General features: G+C 49.5%; 1 protein-coding gene across 4 annotated transcripts in view; it reads right to left on the bottom strand.

Annotated features, from left to right (window-relative positions):
- ASTN2 (astrotactin 2) overlaps positions 1-19,169 on the bottom strand; it is a 331,851-nt gene that overhangs the window by 185,644 nt on the left and 127,038 nt on the right. For all 4 annotated transcript variants that reach the window (XM_061476701.1, XM_061476705.1, XM_061476702.1 and 1 more), the window contains one exon: positions 10,714-10,881. In XM_061476701.1, the coding sequence (XP_061332685.1) occupies positions 10,714-10,881 (168 nt within the window). The remainder of the gene's footprint in view (positions 1-10,713; positions 10,882-19,169) is intronic.

Raw genomic sequence — 19,169 nt, 5'->3', positions numbered from 1 at the left:
CACTTCCCAGCTCTGCTCCTGCCACCTCACACCGGGACAGCACAAGAGGGTCTCCTGTAGCCCAGACTCCCACAGAAAGATGCAACCTCCATCCTCCATGGGCAGCACTCACACCATGCCCCCATCCCACAGCTAAGGGGCTCTCGGTCCCACTTCCCACCGCTCTCTGAGTGCTGTCTCACCCTGTTACACCCTGTTGACAGCAAGAAAAGACATTTCCTGCACCAGAAACCGCATCGTGCTTGCCCCAAATTGATTCCATGTTCCATAGAAATACATAACCCGGAGCAAGAAACAGCAAAATCAAAAGATTAATTGGATTTGCACGTGGAGTTTCTGTTACAAGCTGCTGCTGGTGTTTTCCCCCCCTTCTCCTCCTCTCTCCATCCTGCCTGATGGCGCAGCAGGCTGAGCAGTAAACACCAGCAGCAGTGACGGGGACCTGCAGAGGATGAGTGGGGTACCCCCATCACAGTGGTAATGCAGACTGGCAGGTACCTGTGTGCTCATCAGGATCCTCAGCAAGTTCTTAAAATGCCTCGCAGAGATTACAGTAAAGAGCTTTACTGTCAGGAGGGAGCGAGAGGGGTTCAACTGCTGAGATTTTTAAGGAAGAGACGCCTGGAAACGGGGAGGCAGCAAAAGAAGAAAAGAAAGGGGGAGTGGGGGAAGAGACAGCTAATGATGTGCTAAAATGCAACAGCACCTTCATGAAATATTCACTGCCTTAAACACTGTCTAATATTAAAGATTAAATGTCCTGGGATTTGTCCCAGCGACTTCGAAGCACTGATTTATGATCTGTCAAAAGCTGCTAACCTCATGATTCATAACGGGAGCGGCAGGAACATTGCTCCTCTGAAGGGAAGGGGTTGGGAGAGGGATGGTGGCACTCGCCCTGCTCTGGCTCAGCAGTGCCTGGGGGCTGGGGCGGCCTCGCTGCAGGAAAACACGGGTTCTAATGGCTCCATCAGTGGCTTTAAAGCCAGGGAAGTTATTTTTTTCCTTGGGTGCTTACCACGCAAGTTTCCCCAGGCCTGCTGTGGATCATTAATTCCTGGTGCTCATTGCATAACAAATATGTGCTCTGCAAACGAGAGACGTCCCAAAGTGCTTGCCGGAGTCTTGGGGCACTGGCTTGTGCTCAGCTGATGCAACAGAGATTACAGCAAGGAAGGGGAAAACATGAGAGGGGTTGGCCCCAAAAAGCCCAGCTGCCCAATAACTGGAGGTGCTGGTGGTGAATCCCATTCCCATGGTGCGGGAGGGTTGATTTTGTCCGGCTGTTTGCTCACCGCTCCATCAGTTTGGTGTTGGGAAGAGCAGCTCCATCAACCTGCAGAAATATTGATTGTATCGACTCCAATCCCGGAGTTTCAACAGCCTCTGCTGCTGCTTGAGGCTTTAGGGGGAGGTTGATTTCGAGAGGGCGAACAGTGGCACCAGCTGGGTGCACACTGAGAGGTGGGACACTAGGGAACGCCATTCAGAGCACGGGTACCAGCCCCTCACCAGGAGGGCTCGGAACCAGCTTTCCACAGCTTTTCCAAGGAGATAGGCACCCCTTTGGCAGGGTTTAGGAGCTCGACAGCAAGGCTCCCAATACGGGATCAGATGAGCGCTGCAGTCTGTTGAGGAGCTGGGGCTCCATCTCTTCAGGACAGATGGTTTAGGATCTATTTCTGTACCTAGAACCCAGAGCAGGCAATCAGTGGGGTTTCCAAAGTACCTCAGCAGAGCCTGCTGTGCTCTTACAGGTTTTCATGAGCTTTTGCACTCTCTGCAGCAGCATCCACCCTCCTTCTTTGGCCTCCTGAGCTACTTGGTTACTTTCAGTCCCCATCCTCCCTGGATGTGATGCTGAGCCAGCAAAGCTTATCCCCATGGACAAAGAAATGCCTTACAAAGCCATTTGAAGTGAGAGGAAAAGGGGTTCCCATACCTCTAACGCCTCTCTAGGGTAAGCATATTTTCTAAAGAGCAGATGCTAAAAGAAACCAAAACCCCCAAAGCCAAAACAACAGCACCTTTGTTCACAGCTACTAAATCCCGCGTACTTCCAACATGGGTGCCGTTATCCGCTCAGCATTGCTCAGGCTAAGTTAGGATTCAACCTGAGCTTAAGACCAAAACAGACTCAAGTAACCAAGTCTGACAACTGGATGCAGTTTCCACAGGTCCTGCACATGCCTCTGTGCAGTGTTCAGCTACTGGGGGAGGACCTACACGCTGCAGTGACAAGCATCCTATTTGTGCAGCCACCAACCCACACCCTGCTCGCAGTACACAGGCGTGTGTGGTCCTTCCTCTTGCTTTGCATTCATAACACATAAATTGGGTTGGATAATCCAAAAGACGGGATCACTGCTGGCTCAGTTTAAGTGAGAGCAGGTCCCGGTGCTCAGCCCTGGAGGTCCCATGTTATACTTCAATGTGTTATTAAGAAAAGCACTGGGAGGGAGGCAACACCTCTGCTGTTACATAGTGAAGATGCATAAAGCAGGAAATACAACACCAAAGCTCTAGAGAGAGGCTCAGAGGATGTGTTATTCATGTGACAAGTGCAGGTACATGGAAGGATGAGGGGAGAGCTGAGGCCATGAGAAGGCAGCAGCATCCACAGCATTGCTCTCCATCCTCCCCTGCTCCCCTCACCTTACACCAAATCTCAGCACAGACCATGCTGCTGTCACTAATCACAGAACCACAGATGGTGAGGGTTGGAAGGGACCTTAAAGCTCATCCAGCTCCAACCCCCTGTCATGGGCCGGGACACCTTCCACTAGACCAAGAAGGACAGGTAACATGGAGCCTCCGTGCCAGTTTCTGCTCGAGGAGACTGAACCCTTGTCTGAAGCAGCAGGACACATCCCCAAACAAGGCAGGCACACCTCACCTGCACCCTCACCCCTGCTGTGCCTTCATCCCCACGGAGCATGGTGGAAGAGACTACTGGCAGCTCAGCTCAAAGTGCCATGCAGAGATAGGTGCCATGCGATGCAAGGTGACAGGATGCTGCATGGGCAGAAGCTTTGGCCCCACTGTGTTGCAGGCATCATTCTTGCCCTTAGCTGAGAAGGTGAGAAGGATCCAGAGCCTCACCTGGAGGAACCGGGCAAGCTAAGGACAGGTCGACCTGGTTTCTGCCTGTGGACATGAGCTTCCTGTGTTTCTGAACAAAGGGCTTCTTGTACTGACTATTAGCATCATCAGCATCCACAGCTCAAGGCTGGTCCATGCTGAGGCTCTCTCCTGCCTGAAGGAAGCAATCTAACACATACGAGCCATCACCCCCAGTGGCACAACCATGGTGCAAAGCCAACAGTGCGGAGGAACAGAGCCCTTCAGCTCCTGCTGCCTCCTGACCAGCACAGCTCGAGGCTTTAGCTCTCTTTTTTGTTATGTCTAAGCTGAACCATCCTTCCATGTCACCCACTGCCCCATGCTCCTGACAGGGTCTCCTGCTGCACCTTGGCTATCCCTATGCTCAGGGCTGTGGGATGAACAACCAGGCTAACCCTGTTATCCTCGTTAGGGCAGAGATGATCCCTGGTGATAAGATCCCTGCAATATCCCCCTAATCCACCCTCCCAGCAGGATGCTCCCAGGGTCCCTGTGTTCCCAGTGAAGCTGCTCTGTGCTGCCATTGGCATTTTTATTTAAGGAGTCAGAGGGGCTTCAGCAGTGATGGAGCAAACCTATGTCTTACTACTGCTAGCACCGGCAGTGTCCGTGATTCCCTCCTCCACAGCAGCATCTCTGCATTCACCCTCATTCCAGAAGGATGCTCTGCTGTGCCAGGGCCATGTCCTGGCCACAAAGGCACCATCGTGGGGCCAAATCCAGGGGCTGCAGGGCTACAGACACACACCTTTAGACCTGTAGAAGCACTGCATGTACGCAATCACACCTGCCTCTCCCACCTGAAGTGATGCTCAGCCTGGGCCCAGCTTTTGGGTCCCCTCGTCTATGGACACACACACAGAAGCCAGGGGACACACCAGTCCCAGCAGAGCAATCCCTTTGCCAGCAAGCTGCAGCATCACATCCCTGCCACCTTTGGCTCTGCAGCCCAGCTGGGTTGTCCTCCCTGCAGAGCCCCCATCCCATCCATATCCCAACACCACCTCTTGCTTCTCCTCCCTCCGCACACCACAGCACGGGAGGAACAAGGGTCTGCAGAGGCAGCAAGCCAGCGCCAGGCGTTTTTTCAGTGAACAGAGGCAGCCGTTGAGCACAGCCCTGACTGCATCAGTGTTCACAGAGGGGCTGCAGCACAAAGCCCCTCTCTTCTGGGTGAGTGCGGAGCCATCTCCAGGGTTACCAGCCTGCTCCGAGCTGGGAGCACTGGAGAGTCCCTCCTCCTTCCCTGCTGCAGGCATGAAAAGCTTCCCCCCAGTCAGCAGCTCAAGCTGCATGGTCTGAATCCCCTCACCAGGGCAGCAAAGGCTGCTTCAAACGGTGTCTCCTGCCCAGGTGCTGCTGTCCTGGCCATCAGCTTGATGCTTGGCAAGGACCATGTCCCCTGTCACCACTGCCCTGGAGTCCCCATGAGGGCAGAGAGGACATGGATGCTCCCATGCTGGCCTCATGGACTGTCTCCTGCCACCACACAGGACACTGTATATCTGTGCTGTGTCTCTCCCAGGGTGGTGGCAATGCCCTGAGCACCGGCTGTGTGACAAAAGCCACCAACAGATCAATACAAATCACCCCATCCCTCCAACAGCCATGACCACCAACCTCCCATAACGAAGCTGTCAAGGCCTCAGGGTCTTGTCTGCATCCAGAGGAAGCCCTGCATTGATTTATCCTTTGCAAAAGGTTCCTGAGCTCCTGGAGGAGAAACTGCCTCTTCATCCAGCATCCACCAACAGTCTGATGCGGGTGAATCCAACCTCATGTCCTTCAGCCACATAAAGCCCATGCTGTGACCCCATGGGCATCTCACGCAGGCTGTTCTTCCTCATCCTGGAGCCTCAGTGCAAAAGGAGGGTGTAGGGTTCCCACCAGGGCATGGTATGGTCCAGTGGTCCTCGTCTCCAAACTACATGCAATGCTGCGTTGGCCCATCTCCTTCCCCACCTACAGCAAGTCCTATGCAGGTAGATCTGGCTGCATCCAGATCTGTGACAACCCATGGGAAGGTGCCACGGGCCCCCCAGAGCAGCACCTCTCCTTGTTGCCAACCCTCCTCCTGAGGGATGATCACCCTACAAGGGATAAGCAAACCCCAAGAGCCATACAAGAGATCTCAGCCACCAAGTCCTCCCCCAGACAGGAGTTTCTCTGCTTAAAATCTGTATAAAGAACATTAAAACATCCAGGTATCTGCTGGGCTGTGGGTGAAGCATCTCATGCTCCAGCACCTGAGCCAGTGGGGGCCTTGGTGCTGATCCCCTGGGAGGAGCAGCTCCCAGCAGCACAATGACAAGGCTGAGATCACCAGGGATAGGACAAGACACATCTGCACAAGGGTTGGCACCAGGGTTTCCATCAACAGAGGTCTGGAGGAGAGGAAAGTTGAAAACCCCACAACAAAACCCTTCCTAAGGAGTTTGCTGTGCCACTGTGGTATGGGAGAGCAAGGACCCCTGTTCAGAAGGACATAAGGAGGCAATTAAACACAGGCAAAGATGAACAAGAGTCTTAATAGTTCATCGAATTCCCAACTTCAATGACCAAGTGAAGCATCTTCAGAGAGCTGCTCCTTCAGTCAGGACTGGCCCCTACCCAGGGCCATGGCTCCTCCAACAAAGCTTCTCCTCCTGCCCTTGCTGCCTGCAGTCCTTGGCCTTTAGGGGTGACACTTTCCAAAGCAGAGTCTCTGCTTCCTACTGATGAGAAATGTCTGCCAAAGCACTTTAGCTCTCAAGCAACAAGACATGGAAGGCGGCTTCTACTCAGCTGACCCACCACAGGGAACACCTGGAGTTAATGTGACAGTTATCCATCCTCTCCCTCTTCTGCAAGTCACCCTCTTCACCCAGATCCATCATAACACCTAAGTGCAAGCTTAGCTTCCAAGGACTGTGCCTAGGTTTATGCTCTGCATGGATTATACTCTCATTTATCATCTGCTCAGCTCCTACACCACACCACTAAGGAAGATCTCCCTGGGCACACATGCATGGCTGATGCAAGGATTCAGCAAGAGGTCCCAAGGGTGGCCCAACGTGCCACGGCTGTCATCTTCTGGGTTGAACACTGCCCCACAGCTGACCATGGCAGTGCGAAGCCACCTCCTGCAGCACTGGTGGGATGGGTCAAGCCATAGAGATGGGCCCAGGACCAGCTCTGTAAAACACAACTCATTCCTCTTCCCTCCCCTCCGTGGTCTTCAGATAGGCACAGAAATGCCATTACAAGAACATTAGCAACTGCAGGATTAAACACTCTAATGGCAGAAAATGAGAGTGTAAAGACAGCACTGATAACCTTAACTCAGCCCCCTCCAAGGCATGCATTTTGATTGCTGTTTATGTATAACACTTCAGCCCAAAGCTAAATTAACTTGGGAGTTGGCTGCCTACTGCCCTGCTTGGTGCACGAGGCAAGCTGTGCCACCACATGAAGAGAAATCGTATATTACATGGGTTTTGACCAAGTTATTAAACTCCATACCTTAGAGAGACAGAAGCTCATCTTAGAAAAGTCTAAGTCAATAAAGACGGTCAGGTCCTCCAACAGCGAAAATAGCAGAAGTGCACAAGAACAAACAAATATTACTTGATGTGCACAAAAACCTCCTGATATTAAATTGAACTATAGGAGGAAATGGCTGTTTTCATCAACACAAATACACCCTCACCAAGATGGGTCATCTCCTGATTTACCTGCTCAGCACTGCCACCTCTGAATCCTCTTAACTGGTTACCTTTAAAGAATGGCTCTGTTTAAAGGGGACTTTCATCTGTGTCCTGCCCATAAGACCTCCATCCTACCTGCCCATGAGCACCACCTGCAGCTCTGGTGACAAACTTCCATTTGGAAGATGATGGAAACCTTTTCTGTTTCCTCCTGCCACTTTCCAGAAAGACCCTTCCTTACCACATCTCCTTTGGTCCTTACAAGCCGGTGCCTATTGCTTTGGGGGTGCTATTCATTGTGGATGCAAAGGAGAGGATTTTGATGGCAAAATGCCTGATTTATAGATGGAGAAGAAAAAAATCCCACCCATTTGCACCTGCTAATCAAGGTGCCATCCATCTCATTTATGCCACTGCTCCAGCAAGCCTGACAGCACAGAATCAGAGGCTGTTTCTTCCAGCACTTGGCCCCAAGGGACCGATTCTCCAGCAGGTCTCTTAAGCAATGCCCACAGAATGTGCAAGTGAATCGGTTTTGTGCATACAAAGCAGGTAATTGTGCTCACAAATCAGGATTTGCATATGCTGCTGGAAACAGATGCTCTCATCAATGTTACCGGTGCTGGGAATGGAGGCCAGGGAAAAAGCACTCCTGAATCTCACACAAGAGGTATCTCAGTGCATGGTATGAGTGGTGGCACTGCCAATGTGCTCCACATCTGTCCAAAATGTAGAGAGCGAAGAGAGTTGATGGCAAGTCTCAGAAGATGACAAACCTTTCCCTGTTCTCATTCCAAGCACCTGCCAAGAGGATGGGGAGATTTGGATCCCATCCTGGGGACCACAAGGACCACATCCCTACCCTGGCGAGGCACCTGCCCCATCTGATGTGGCGGATGGGGCATGGCCACTGTGTTGCATCTGCAGGGGGGAGACCTTCGGCAGCATCCATTGACACCTGTATCTACAGTCAGCCATGCCTGATCAACCAGCTTGCCTGTTTCTAAGGCAGGGGGGGAAGGAGGAAGATGTTATTTTGCTCACGTGCAGATGTTGGTGCTCCCTCTGACAAGCTCTGACGAGCTGGTGCTTTGCAAAGAGGGTTTGAAATCTGTTGGGGGGGGGGGGGGGAACAGCAATCATTTAATTAAAGAGTGAGTCACACGGTGAAGACACAAGGGAAGGCAAATTAAGGTCAGGCAAGCAAAATGTATTTTGGCATTTCCTAGCGTTTCAGAGCCTCCGCTTTCACAGCGGATTATTACTCATAGTGAAGGAGCGCTTGGTGGCTGGAGTCATGAGTAAGCACGTTGTACAGACAGATCTCATCTAAAACCCCAACCCAAAAGGAGGGTAAGACTCAGCAGACAGAGCATACGTGACCTGGAGGTCCTTAAACATGTGCCAGGAGCCTGTGGCAATGCCACTGATGTTGAGTGCTGCCCACAGAGGTCTGATTACACCTTGGAGCAAGGGGGCTTTGGGACAAGATTGCATCCACACAACCATGGAGTTATGCAATAAATATACTGGAGGACCTCAAACCTGGCTGTGCTGCTCTCCACAGGAGAAACCTTCAAGGCTTTTATCCTCCAGACAGGACAAACCCCAGTCCTCATGGACGCTTCACCCAGCCTGAGAGGACAGAGGGCAGGGGAAACCCTCAGCCCTCATCGCTTGGGATGCTCATGGAGATGATGAAAATCCCTGACCTGAAAAGGTTGAAATTCAGGCAGGATTTATGTCCCACAGTAAAACCACAGGCCTGACTCTCTCGTGGTGATAAAAATAAATCACCCTTAAAAACAGAATGACATTCATAAAAAGAAATCTGAGTATACATGCAGTGTACCATGGAGTTACAGCCTGCCCCACCTGGCATGGGAACTCCTCACCAGCTAAAGGTTGGTCAATGGTGATGACTGTAAGTGTGTGCTTGGGGCTATGTCCTGGGATAGGGTGTCAAAAGGCACTTCCAAAGGCATCCTTTTCAGTGGGTGGTTGCTCAGCTCTTGTGAAGTTTGGACCTCTTAAGAGGGGTCTCAGATTTAGGCTCTGAAAATCAACAGTCCCATTGGCCAGTCCTGCTCTATCCCTGTGGATCCAACTGACAGGTGAAAGATTTTCCTTTATCCCCATGCAAACTCCCAGGCTGGAGAGAAGGGAAAGAAGCCGATCGAGATTTCAGGCGAGGAACCTGAAGGTTCAGATGAAGGCTGCTTTGTCCTTGGCTCCCACCATGGGTAAGCAGGGAGGATGGGAACCAAGAATAGGAGCTGTAGAGCAGCTGGCACGGTGCAGAGCAGAGCACATCCCAGGCTAAGGAGCATCGCTGCCTTTCCTACAAATGAGATCTGACACATCCCGCTCAAGCATGGGGCATCCAGTGAGAGCGACAAGCTGCTCCTGTGAGCTGGGGATGGAGGGGGAGCAGCAGCTGGGATGGCGTGGGGAAACAGCCGTTCCTCACAGCAGAGGCCATGTGAGCATTAAAGCAGCCCTGCTCCATACCAAGGTGGGGGGGGGGCTCTTCCAAAGGGGAAGTCATGGTCTGGCTCCATGCATTTCTGCTGCAGGCAGAGCTTTTTCTCTCCTCCTCCTCTGAATGGAGGGAGAGCGGAGCACATCCTCCCTCTCCCACTGAGGTGGCTGTGTTTTGCCATTGCCTGAAACAACCCTTCTGCTCTGTGACATCTGGATGAGAAAAGCCTCCTCCTGCTCCGACTCCATCTGCCGGGGTGGCTGCTGTCACCTCCCAGCCCTCATTGGGACTGTAGGTGATGCCCAGGGCTCATCTACATGGGAAATTCATCCCAAGTAATCATCCTGCTGCAGCAGTGCCTCCATGCAGACAAGCCTTGAGGAACAGGAGTACTAAGAGAACACTCGTGAGCAAGAAAACATTTATGTGACCGTGTTCAGTATTTGCACCTCAGCAGAGCAGGCAGGGATGAGAACAGGGTCCCCTCTGTCAGCCTGTGGTGTGTTCATGAAGGATTTCTTCCCCTCAAGATGCTATGAACAGCAGTGGGAGGCTCAGAAGAAGTCATTGCTGTGAGCCATCCCCCTCCAAACCCGCTGGCAAAACCAGAAATCAACATCCCTATTTGCAGCCATGAGTTTGCCCCACAAACACACAGTGAAAACACCCATGCGAGGTCCTGTCACCCATTCCAGCTGAGACATCACCTCTCAATGGCCAGCCACTGGATGGGGTCACATATACTTATATCCAGTCATGCAAAACCCCTGCCCTCATTCACTAGTTGCATGTTTGCTGTTTACTATGTGCCCAGCTCGGTGCAGGTGCCAGGACCCCTATTTGTCATGCAGGAGCATGTAGAGCAGAAGGAATGGTCACACTTCTCCTCTGCCCAGCCCCATATCTCAGAATCCCAGCAGGGCTGGCTGCAAGCAGAATATGCTCAGCAAAAAGGTCATTTATAGATGAGGAAAGATGGCAACTTCCCAACTCCACGAGGAAGAGCTGAAGAGATTCAACCGAGGTGACCATCAGACAGGAGCACTAATGGAAAATGTGGTGCTCTGCAGTGGAATGGTCAAAAAAGCAAAGGGATGGGGATGGGGCAAGCTCGTAAGTAGGGTGTCCAAACTCGACAGCAAACAGCGCAACTTACACACAGATTAACCCCACGTGTCTGCTGCTGCCACACCAAAGAGGTGACAGCTCCACCATTTCAAATCCCCGTCCTTGTGCCCATCTCCTTTACACCTTGCTAATGGGGCTCACCACTGGGTGACCCTGCTGGTACTTCTTGGACCTCCATGTCCAACACCAAGCTGAAGAGGTGAACCGAATAGGTGTCGAAGTACCCAGAGATAAACCTTCTCCCTCACACCTCCAAGCTTCCCAGGGTCTTCACTCTTCCCCAGCCTCCCTTACCTGTCTCCTGGTCACACAGCTGCTCACAGGCATCCGTGGTCCTCTGGCCACAGAGGTCTCTCACCCAGGGGGAAGTGGCATTGATCTGATAGTACAGGGACAGCTTGGCTGGATTAAGCCAGTCGGAGATGTCCAAGTAGCTCCCCTCGCTCACAACGAAGCTGCTGCCTGGAAGGTGGGAAAGAAGCGTGTTAGGTGAGTGTAAGAAGCTAAAATAGCCCAAAACAAACGAACCCCACCAAACATGCATTTTGGCCCAATAGCAGAGCACTCAACTCTTCAAAAGCTGCTCTGATGTCAAGATTAGCAAAATAATACCAAGTTCACCAACACTCGGACCCAAAGAACTTTGTTTGACCATTCCTCTCCATATGAATGTGCCCCAGCAAATGGTCCACCAGCTGGGACACTCTTCTCCCCGACCCTTACAATACGCAGCATCACGAGGCACTGGATTTGAGTCCAAAATCTCTTCAGGGCCAATGTGACTAATATAATCCATAAGATTGAAGCATCTCATCCGCAGCTCATGCAGGTGGTGTCCATGAAGATGCATGGCTCAGGGTGCGAATGGGCAGTGGCCACATGGGCTATTCCCACTTCACTTCCATAGTCGAGGTGAGGGAATTGACCCAACACAGAACTTCTTATATGAGTGGTCTCGTATCAGAGACATTCCCAAGAGGCAGAAATGAATTCCTGCCAAAAGCGCTTTCTTCCAAAATCACGTTTATTTTGTGAAACATTCTTTTTCCCCACTGGCATCTGGGAATATGCATCATCTAATTAGCCAAATAGATTTTCAGTTCAGCCCAATCATTTCCTTATCTAACATCTGAGGCCTAGCATCGCTTGGGGGATTTTGCAGGCACAGAGGTCCTCATTAACTCTGATCTTCAATTACATTGATTATAAGACAGCCTCCGTAATAGGGCCGCACAGATCAGAGGGGAGCAAAAAAACCTCTGCCATTAAGTGGTGTTTTGCAAAAGTTACCAGGGTAAAAGCCTTTCAAAACAGGGCAGAAGAAGTCTTCAAAGAGGAGGGGGCAAGGGGAAGCACCAGATAGCCCAGGAGCCCACAGCCACCCTTCCAATAAGTGCTAGGACTTGCAAACGTGGGTAAAATTTGCAACCACTATATGAAGACTCAAATCCTTCTTAGCGATTATCCAAGGATAGCAAGTCCATAGATCCAAGGCATATTTTCATGAAACCTTAAGGCTTGTCACTTAGTAAAGGACTGGGACATCATTTTGCTAAGCATCACATAAGATCTTAGCTCAATGAAAGCCAAGACATTAAGAAAGCAGGATAAAAACCCACAGCAGCAACCACCCTACATGATCCTGCCTGAACACAACCTCCTAATTTCCTTCTGAAGAGAATCACTGGTGCTTTAGCAAGTTCTTCTAAACATCAACGTGCACCATACAAAGTATAAAATAAGCAGAGCCTGAACTCAAGCATCCCAGTGAGCAACCCTATTTTCAAGCATCCCAAGATCTCAGCACCACGCAAATCTGAGTTCTAATTTCACATGAATGCAAGTCTTCTACACTTACACTGTTTATACACCATAAACACGTTCACAGCCACATCTCCACACTCAAAGCTGATGGAGGCTGCCAAGCTATTGACTGTTCAAGCAAATGGAAATTAGACTTCCTAGATCCAGCTGCTCTGGAGACCCAGCAAGGCAGGAGCCTGCATCACCAAGGCTGCAGGATACATCTCAATCAGACACACAACAGCAGTAAATTGCTGGGCAAACTCCACACCAGCAGTGGAAAGCATGGAGACACTGAACACTGAGAAGTACCTTAGAACCACATCATTTTCCCTCTAATTATCATTCTTTGCCATGAATATTTAAAGGCAGCTTGAAATACCAATGCTAAAGTGTTGCTGGTTTGTTTTACCAAACAGAAATGCAGCGTGAACCCATTGGGAGTGTTTACTATTTATGTGTACGTGGCTATGCAGTAAGCTGTCAATCTTCCTTTCTTCCTTATTTTTGTAGATCCCTAATAAAGAGCGAGGCTTGGGAATCACGTAAGCACATTTTGAGGCTCAGCTACAGACAACTCCCTCTGCACCCAAAGACTGAAGAGCTAAAGCAATAGCTCTAGATTAAATCCCTACTTAATGAACCCCACTTCTAGCTGAAATACAGCCAGCCTGAAAGCAATAGAAGCAATTCAGACATAAAATAGTCACAGTGTTAGTGTTCATCAAGATGAAGGTGACTTCAGCTAGCAGAGCATCTTGGAGGGGATAGACTATGCAAAGGGCAGGACCCCTGGCTGGGGTGGGCAATGACCATCCGTCCCCACATGCTAAGGTCCTCAGCAGGAGGAAGTCCATTCACAGCCCTGCTGCCAAATCTTCATTTCCTTTGGAATACCCTGTTTGTTGCTGAGTATTAAAAAGAAACCCTAACCCAACAACTATGTATTTATGGAAGTACCTCCTAAATCCACACCAAAATGTGACACCCGGACAGGAGCTTGTAACTTCCCGTTCAGCAGAGGTTTGGTGTCCATGGAAAAAACACAGATTTGGGAAGCCTGAAATTACCTCCAAATTGATCAAGCTTTGTCATATTCTGTAGAAAAAACCTTCCCAAATATAATGAAAGTAAAACTTAAGAAGAAAAGTCCTCGTATTTTCAAGATTATTTTCATTTTAATGTGTCTGATTGAGGAATCATCCTCAATACTGAAAGTTTAAAAATCTAAAACAAAAGCAGCAGTGAAAATGTTTGAATCCAAAATCCCTCAATCCAAGTTCTGAAGGGGCTACAAGGATGCTGGGGAGGGACTCTTTATCAGGGACTGTAGTGATAGGACAAGGGTTGATGGGTTCAGACTGAAACAGGGGAAGTTCAGGTTAGATATAAGGAAGAAGTTCTTTACTGTGAGGGTGCTGAGGCCCTGGCACAGGGTGCCCAGAGAAGCTGTGGCTGCCCCATCCGTGGCAGTGTTCAAGGCCAGGTTGGACAGAGCCTTGGGCAACATGGTCTAGTGTGAAGCATCCCTGCCCATGGCAGGGGATTGGAACTGGATGAGCTTCAGGTCCTTTCCAACCCAAACCATTCTGTGATTCTGTGACTCTAAGTTCATTGTAAAAGGGAGGCTTTTCTACTCCAGTATAAGGATAAACCCCAAACCTGAGGAAATTGAAGGTTTTGGTTATATTATAAACACTTTCCCTCCTTCCTAGGAGGAGAAAGGGGACAACTTCCAGCAAGGAACCTTCTCCTGTCTGAAGCCGAGTGCTGCAGCGCAGCTGGGTAAGATTAAGAGATGTACACAGACACTCTCATCACCTTTGCTCCCATTGAAAATACAAACAAACATCCCAACCCTGTCCCCTTATTGCTTGCCTGGGGAAAAAAAAGGAAAAATAACAGGAAAAGGTGTTTTACAAATATTTTGAAAGCTCGAATTTGGAAGATTTCAAAGCTTTTTCACACAATTTTTCTTCTTTATTTTCAGAGACTCTAAAAGCAGAAAACAGTTTTCAAAATTCACCATGAAAAACATCTTGAAAAGCTCAGAAAGGGCAGGCTGAGTATCAAATCCTTTTAGAAACTACCAAGAACAAACATTTTCCAAGCTAGAGCCGTTTCAAATGTCTTTAGCTTGTCAGGAATACCAGCCAGGTTTGTTTTCACCAACATACAGTCTGTCAATGAAATCAAGAGGAGGGAAGGGGGTGATGGGGATCTCAAAGGCACTCACACAGCCAGGGTAGACGTGGCTCCATACCACCCTCTGAAAACCCACCTCAAGGACCTCAGACCCCACCAAACAATCCCCACAGCCAGCAGATCCACTCTCTGAAGACACCCAGAGAGACTGTCCACCCTGCTGTCCTCTGCTTCCAACCCCATCACCTTGATGATGTGTGCCAAGAGACAAGTTTTGAGCTTCCCACTCAAAAGCTCAGTGAAATCCCCCTTAAACAGAGACATGGTCTCAGTGTAAAGCAACCATCAACCAAACAAGGGAATACAACACCAAAACAGCATCTCTCCATCCATAACCACCACCTCCCGAAACCCTCATTGTAAGACACATCCCTCAAGCAGTGTTGGCTTTACACCATAGAGCAGCATCACCACACCACAAAGAACATCAGTTCACAGCTCCACAACTGCCTCCCAGCCCCATAAGGTCTACCAGCACCTCGGGGGATTGATTTGTTTGGGTTTATGTATGCGTGTGTTTCCCCCTTTCCCCCCTTCCTTCAACACTGATCAAAGCCAGATCAGTTATGGCAGCATCAAAAGTTCATGTCTCTCGTGCTGGGGTCTCCTTCAAAGTTCAGTGGAACTGCTTAAGCCTTGACAAAAGAGGCTCGAAGTTTTTGACATTTCAAAAATCATTTTCCAGAACACAACAGGATAAAACAGCTCAGAAGAGATAGACGAACAAGGGGAAAGAACAAAGCACCCAAAAGGAAGCCAGGAGGGTTTGGTTTTTCTTTCTTTTCAAGAAAAAAAGATCAAAATATGAGGCTTTTAAGACTTTCTATTTCTTCCTCCCTCTGCTCTTTTTGTCTTTGGTCCATTCACTGTTTCTTGGCCAACAAAATTCCTTTTCATCTAATATTAGTATTTTGTGCTGGGAAGCTATGGGAGGTCATACTACATGTTGCTATTAATGTACCCTTCCCTCTACCATCACACAATTATAATCCTGTCACAGATATTTTCTTTAAACACTAGAGGAAGGATTACCCCCTTGCTCTGCTCTATAGGTACAAAGAACAACTCTGTTTGATTTCTTTGGAGACCTTTCTTATTTTCCTTGTTAAACTTGAAAGAATATTTCCCAAAGAGACAACTCCTCCCTTATCAGCTCTTTGGATTGATCAGCTCTCTCCTGCCCTGGTCTTAAATGTCTTTCAGGCAATGCAGGAGAACCTGATAGATGTTGGATGCCCAGGACACACACACCGACCCAAGGAAGCAAACCAGGCTTGGTGCAGGATTGCATCCACAGACTAATAGGGTAGGCAGTCACAGAATCCCAGCCTGGTTTGTATTGGAAGGGACCTTAAAGCTCATCCAGTTCCAACCCCTGGTACAGGCAGGGACCCCTTCCACCAGAGCAGCTTGCTCCAAGCCCCTGTGTCCAACCTGGCCTTGAACACTGCCAGGGATGGGGCAGCCACAGCTTCTCTGGGCACCCTGTGCCAGCGCCTCAGCACAGAATGACAGAATCCTAAGGGTTGGAAAGGACCTCAAAAGATCATCTAGTCCAACCCTCCTGCAAGAGCAGGGTAACCTAGAGTACATCACACAGGAACTTGTCCAGGCGGGCCTTGAATATCTCCAACGTAGGAGACTCCACAACCCCCCTGGGCAACCCGTTCCAGTGCTCTTTCACTCACAGTAAAGAAATTTTTCCTGATGTTCCCATGGAACCTCCTGTGCTCCAGTTTACACCCATTGCCCCTTGTCCTAGCACTGGGCATCACTGAAAAACACCTAGCTCCATCATCCTGACACTCGCCCTTTACATAAACACCCTTTACATAGCACCCTCACAGGGAAGAGCTTCTGCCTAAGAGCTCATCTCAATCTCCCTCTGGCAGGTTAAAGCCATTCCTCTTGTCCTGCCCCTACACTTGTAAAAAGCCTCTCTTCAGATTTCCTGTAGCCCCTTTAGGTACTGGAAGGCTGATCCTTCAAAGTCAAACTTGTAATTCCATATTCTAATTTGAATCCAGGGACAGTTTCACACTGGGTTAAAATCCAAGCTATCCACTTCATCTTCCTTTTTGAACGGTTTCTCTCTTGAACAAGATGAAATGCCTAACCAGAAAGTTATGATAGCCACTTTTAAAACCCACAAAAGCCTATAGGCACATCTTTCATTTACTCTCCCATCAGCCAAAAGGCACACAGTTTACATCCTTGACTCAAGGATGTACCTTCAGCACACAAACTACTTCCAGAGCCTGGGCTGCCTATACCAATGCTCCCCAACCGCTGATTTTTGGCTCAAACCCACAGACCCCCATCCCTTAGAAGCACTGTCAATCCTGCCAGAGCTTTTTCACTCTGGCAAAGCAGAAGCAAATTAGTGATACAGATCTGCATGTAATTACAGCTGTGAGTAGAAGCATCTTTCCTGTGGGAGGAGCAGGGTTACATTTTAAGTGTTAAATTGCACTTTCTTGATCATTCTGACAGACGGTTTCTTCGGGGTTTCTTGGCACTCAGTCCCGATTTCACCAGGACTGAGCTTCTGACAGGCAATGCCCATGTTTAACCTCATACAGTGGGTGAAGACTTTGCCAACTTCTCCCAAACCCAAGGGGCATCTTCACACCCTGACCTTGTGGCCAAGCTTACTCTGCAGTGACATCTCCCATGGTGTTAGTAGGCAATACCATTGTGCGGGTGCTGGTAACAGCACATCTCTATCATCAGTAGGCATCTGGGCCAGCAATGGCTGAGACAGAAATTAGACTCCTAAAGAAAAGCTTCTCCTTAATGCTCCGTATCTCCCAACTCCCACGCTCCAGCCTGCGGCTCTTCCTCAGTGATGCTCTCCAGATATTGGACAACAGCTTGAGGAAATCCAGCCTAAATCAAATCATATCACGAAGTATATGACGGATGAGCTATGATAAGGTTTAAAAAGCACAAAGTGTGCATGAACGGAGATTTTTCAGCCAGCACCAAGACTAAACATCCTCCCAGGATGGCAGAAAACAACCAAGAGGCATCACGTGCAAGGTTATTATGCCATGGGACTGAGGCAAGCTATCACCACTCACCGAGAGATTGCACATCAGCAACGGTACTTGTTGGAAGAATGATGAAGTAGCATGTTCCTAGCTATGCAACCTCCAAAAAAACTCCCTGCACTGCTGCATCACTGTTGCTGCAGGTATCCCATGAATTCTGGTTCAAAAGCAAGTGTGGCCTAAGCCAGGATCCCAGGACTCACCGACCACCATGCTGCAAGCAAGCAGGGTCTCATCCTGTGGATGCATGAGTCAATGTTTGTATCTCTCCATATATGAAAGGAAGCAGGTTAGTTGGTTAAGGACATGCCTTACTGCAGTCTTCACTCACCATCCCTCCCAAATTAGAGGATAAATGGTGTTGGTAGGTGAGCAGGCACTGGGAGATGCCACCTCCCTTGTAATGGGTGCATCCTGCCTCTCTCAGGATGCAGGAACTCCTGGCTTTGAACCAGCCCCTGCTGACACCTTCCAAATACCAGTCTGAATCCCCCTGGCTTGGCTTTGATGAATCCTGCAAAGGAGAAAGGAAGAGGCAAAGTGAAGCTGCCCCGGCAGCCCAGCACACTTGCGGCACAGGGGAGAATGGATGCAGGTTCACAAGCCTGTCAAAAGCGCGATAAAAACACGATGTACTTCAGTCTCCAGAATCTTATTAGTTCCTCATGCAAAGAGCGTTCACGCTGTAAAACCATCTTGGAATCCCTTTGATCCGTGCTGATACAGTTCATAAATTGATGTTAATATTTAGAGTTCATGTCTGGTAACGCTGCAGTCATTTGCTCACATTTCCTCACCCAGCCAAACGGGCGCAGGAACAGGAGGGAGCTGTAATGCAGACACGGAGGTGACCCGGTGGTTAAGAGCTGATGGAATTAAAGGCAATTTGTAAAGCTGCCCCCAGACACGGCCTCCAGAAACATGCAGGGCCCAGGGCAGGCAGACCTGGCACCAAGGCTGCGAGAGGAAGGCATTGCTTCTGCCAAAGCCCTGATCCAGTCTCCATAGAGCAGTAGAATGACTCCATGGGGAAGAAACAGCACAAGAAAAATCCAGCCAATTCCCTCTGCTGATTCCAAAGCAGGTTGGGACCAACTGGAGAATGTAGGGGACTGCAACGGCAGCATCCCTCTGAAAGCTTGGATGCCTTTGAGATCAGATCCCTTTCTCCATCCTTCTGGGGTATTCCACATGTAAAAAGAGCATCCCAAGCTTCATCTTGCTGTAAAACAGGACAGGGAAGCAGCAGGCTCCCACCTCTCACTGCTCATTTCTCTATGGCACGTGCTGAGCACACACGGGCAAGCACCTGAGGGCACAAGTTAATGCCTGGTCACCTCCGAGGGCTGCAGAAGATTGAGCAGGAAATGTCAAAAGCAAACAATTTAAAGCAACATTTAATTAAAACCAAAATGAGAAGTTGTTGCGAGTCCAACAATTGCAGGCTGCAGAGCTCCAGCAATCTTCGGGGGAAATTAACACAGGCTGCTAATAGCAGCATCCAATTCCACCGGCGCCTTGGAGGGATTAGTGGTGGGGGGAAGGTAGGAAATCATCTTCAGATGAAACAATTACCCATCAGCTGCGTGACAACCGCAGAACGTCACCGGGCAGATGCAGACGCACGCAGCTTAGAAGCAAACAGCAAAACACAAAGAAGCTTCTTCCAACCCTGCATCAAACCCAAAG

This window comes from Pezoporus flaviventris, unplaced genomic scaffold, assembly GCF_033815535.1.
Source record: "Pezoporus flaviventris isolate CSIRO_AGI_PZ_B2104156 unplaced genomic scaffold, CSIRO_AGI_Pfla_v1 ptg000097l, whole genome shotgun sequence".
Taxonomy (NCBI): Eukaryota; Metazoa; Chordata; class Aves; order Psittaciformes; family Psittacidae; genus Pezoporus; species Pezoporus flaviventris.
This window is presented reverse-complemented; position numbering and strand designations above follow the sequence as displayed.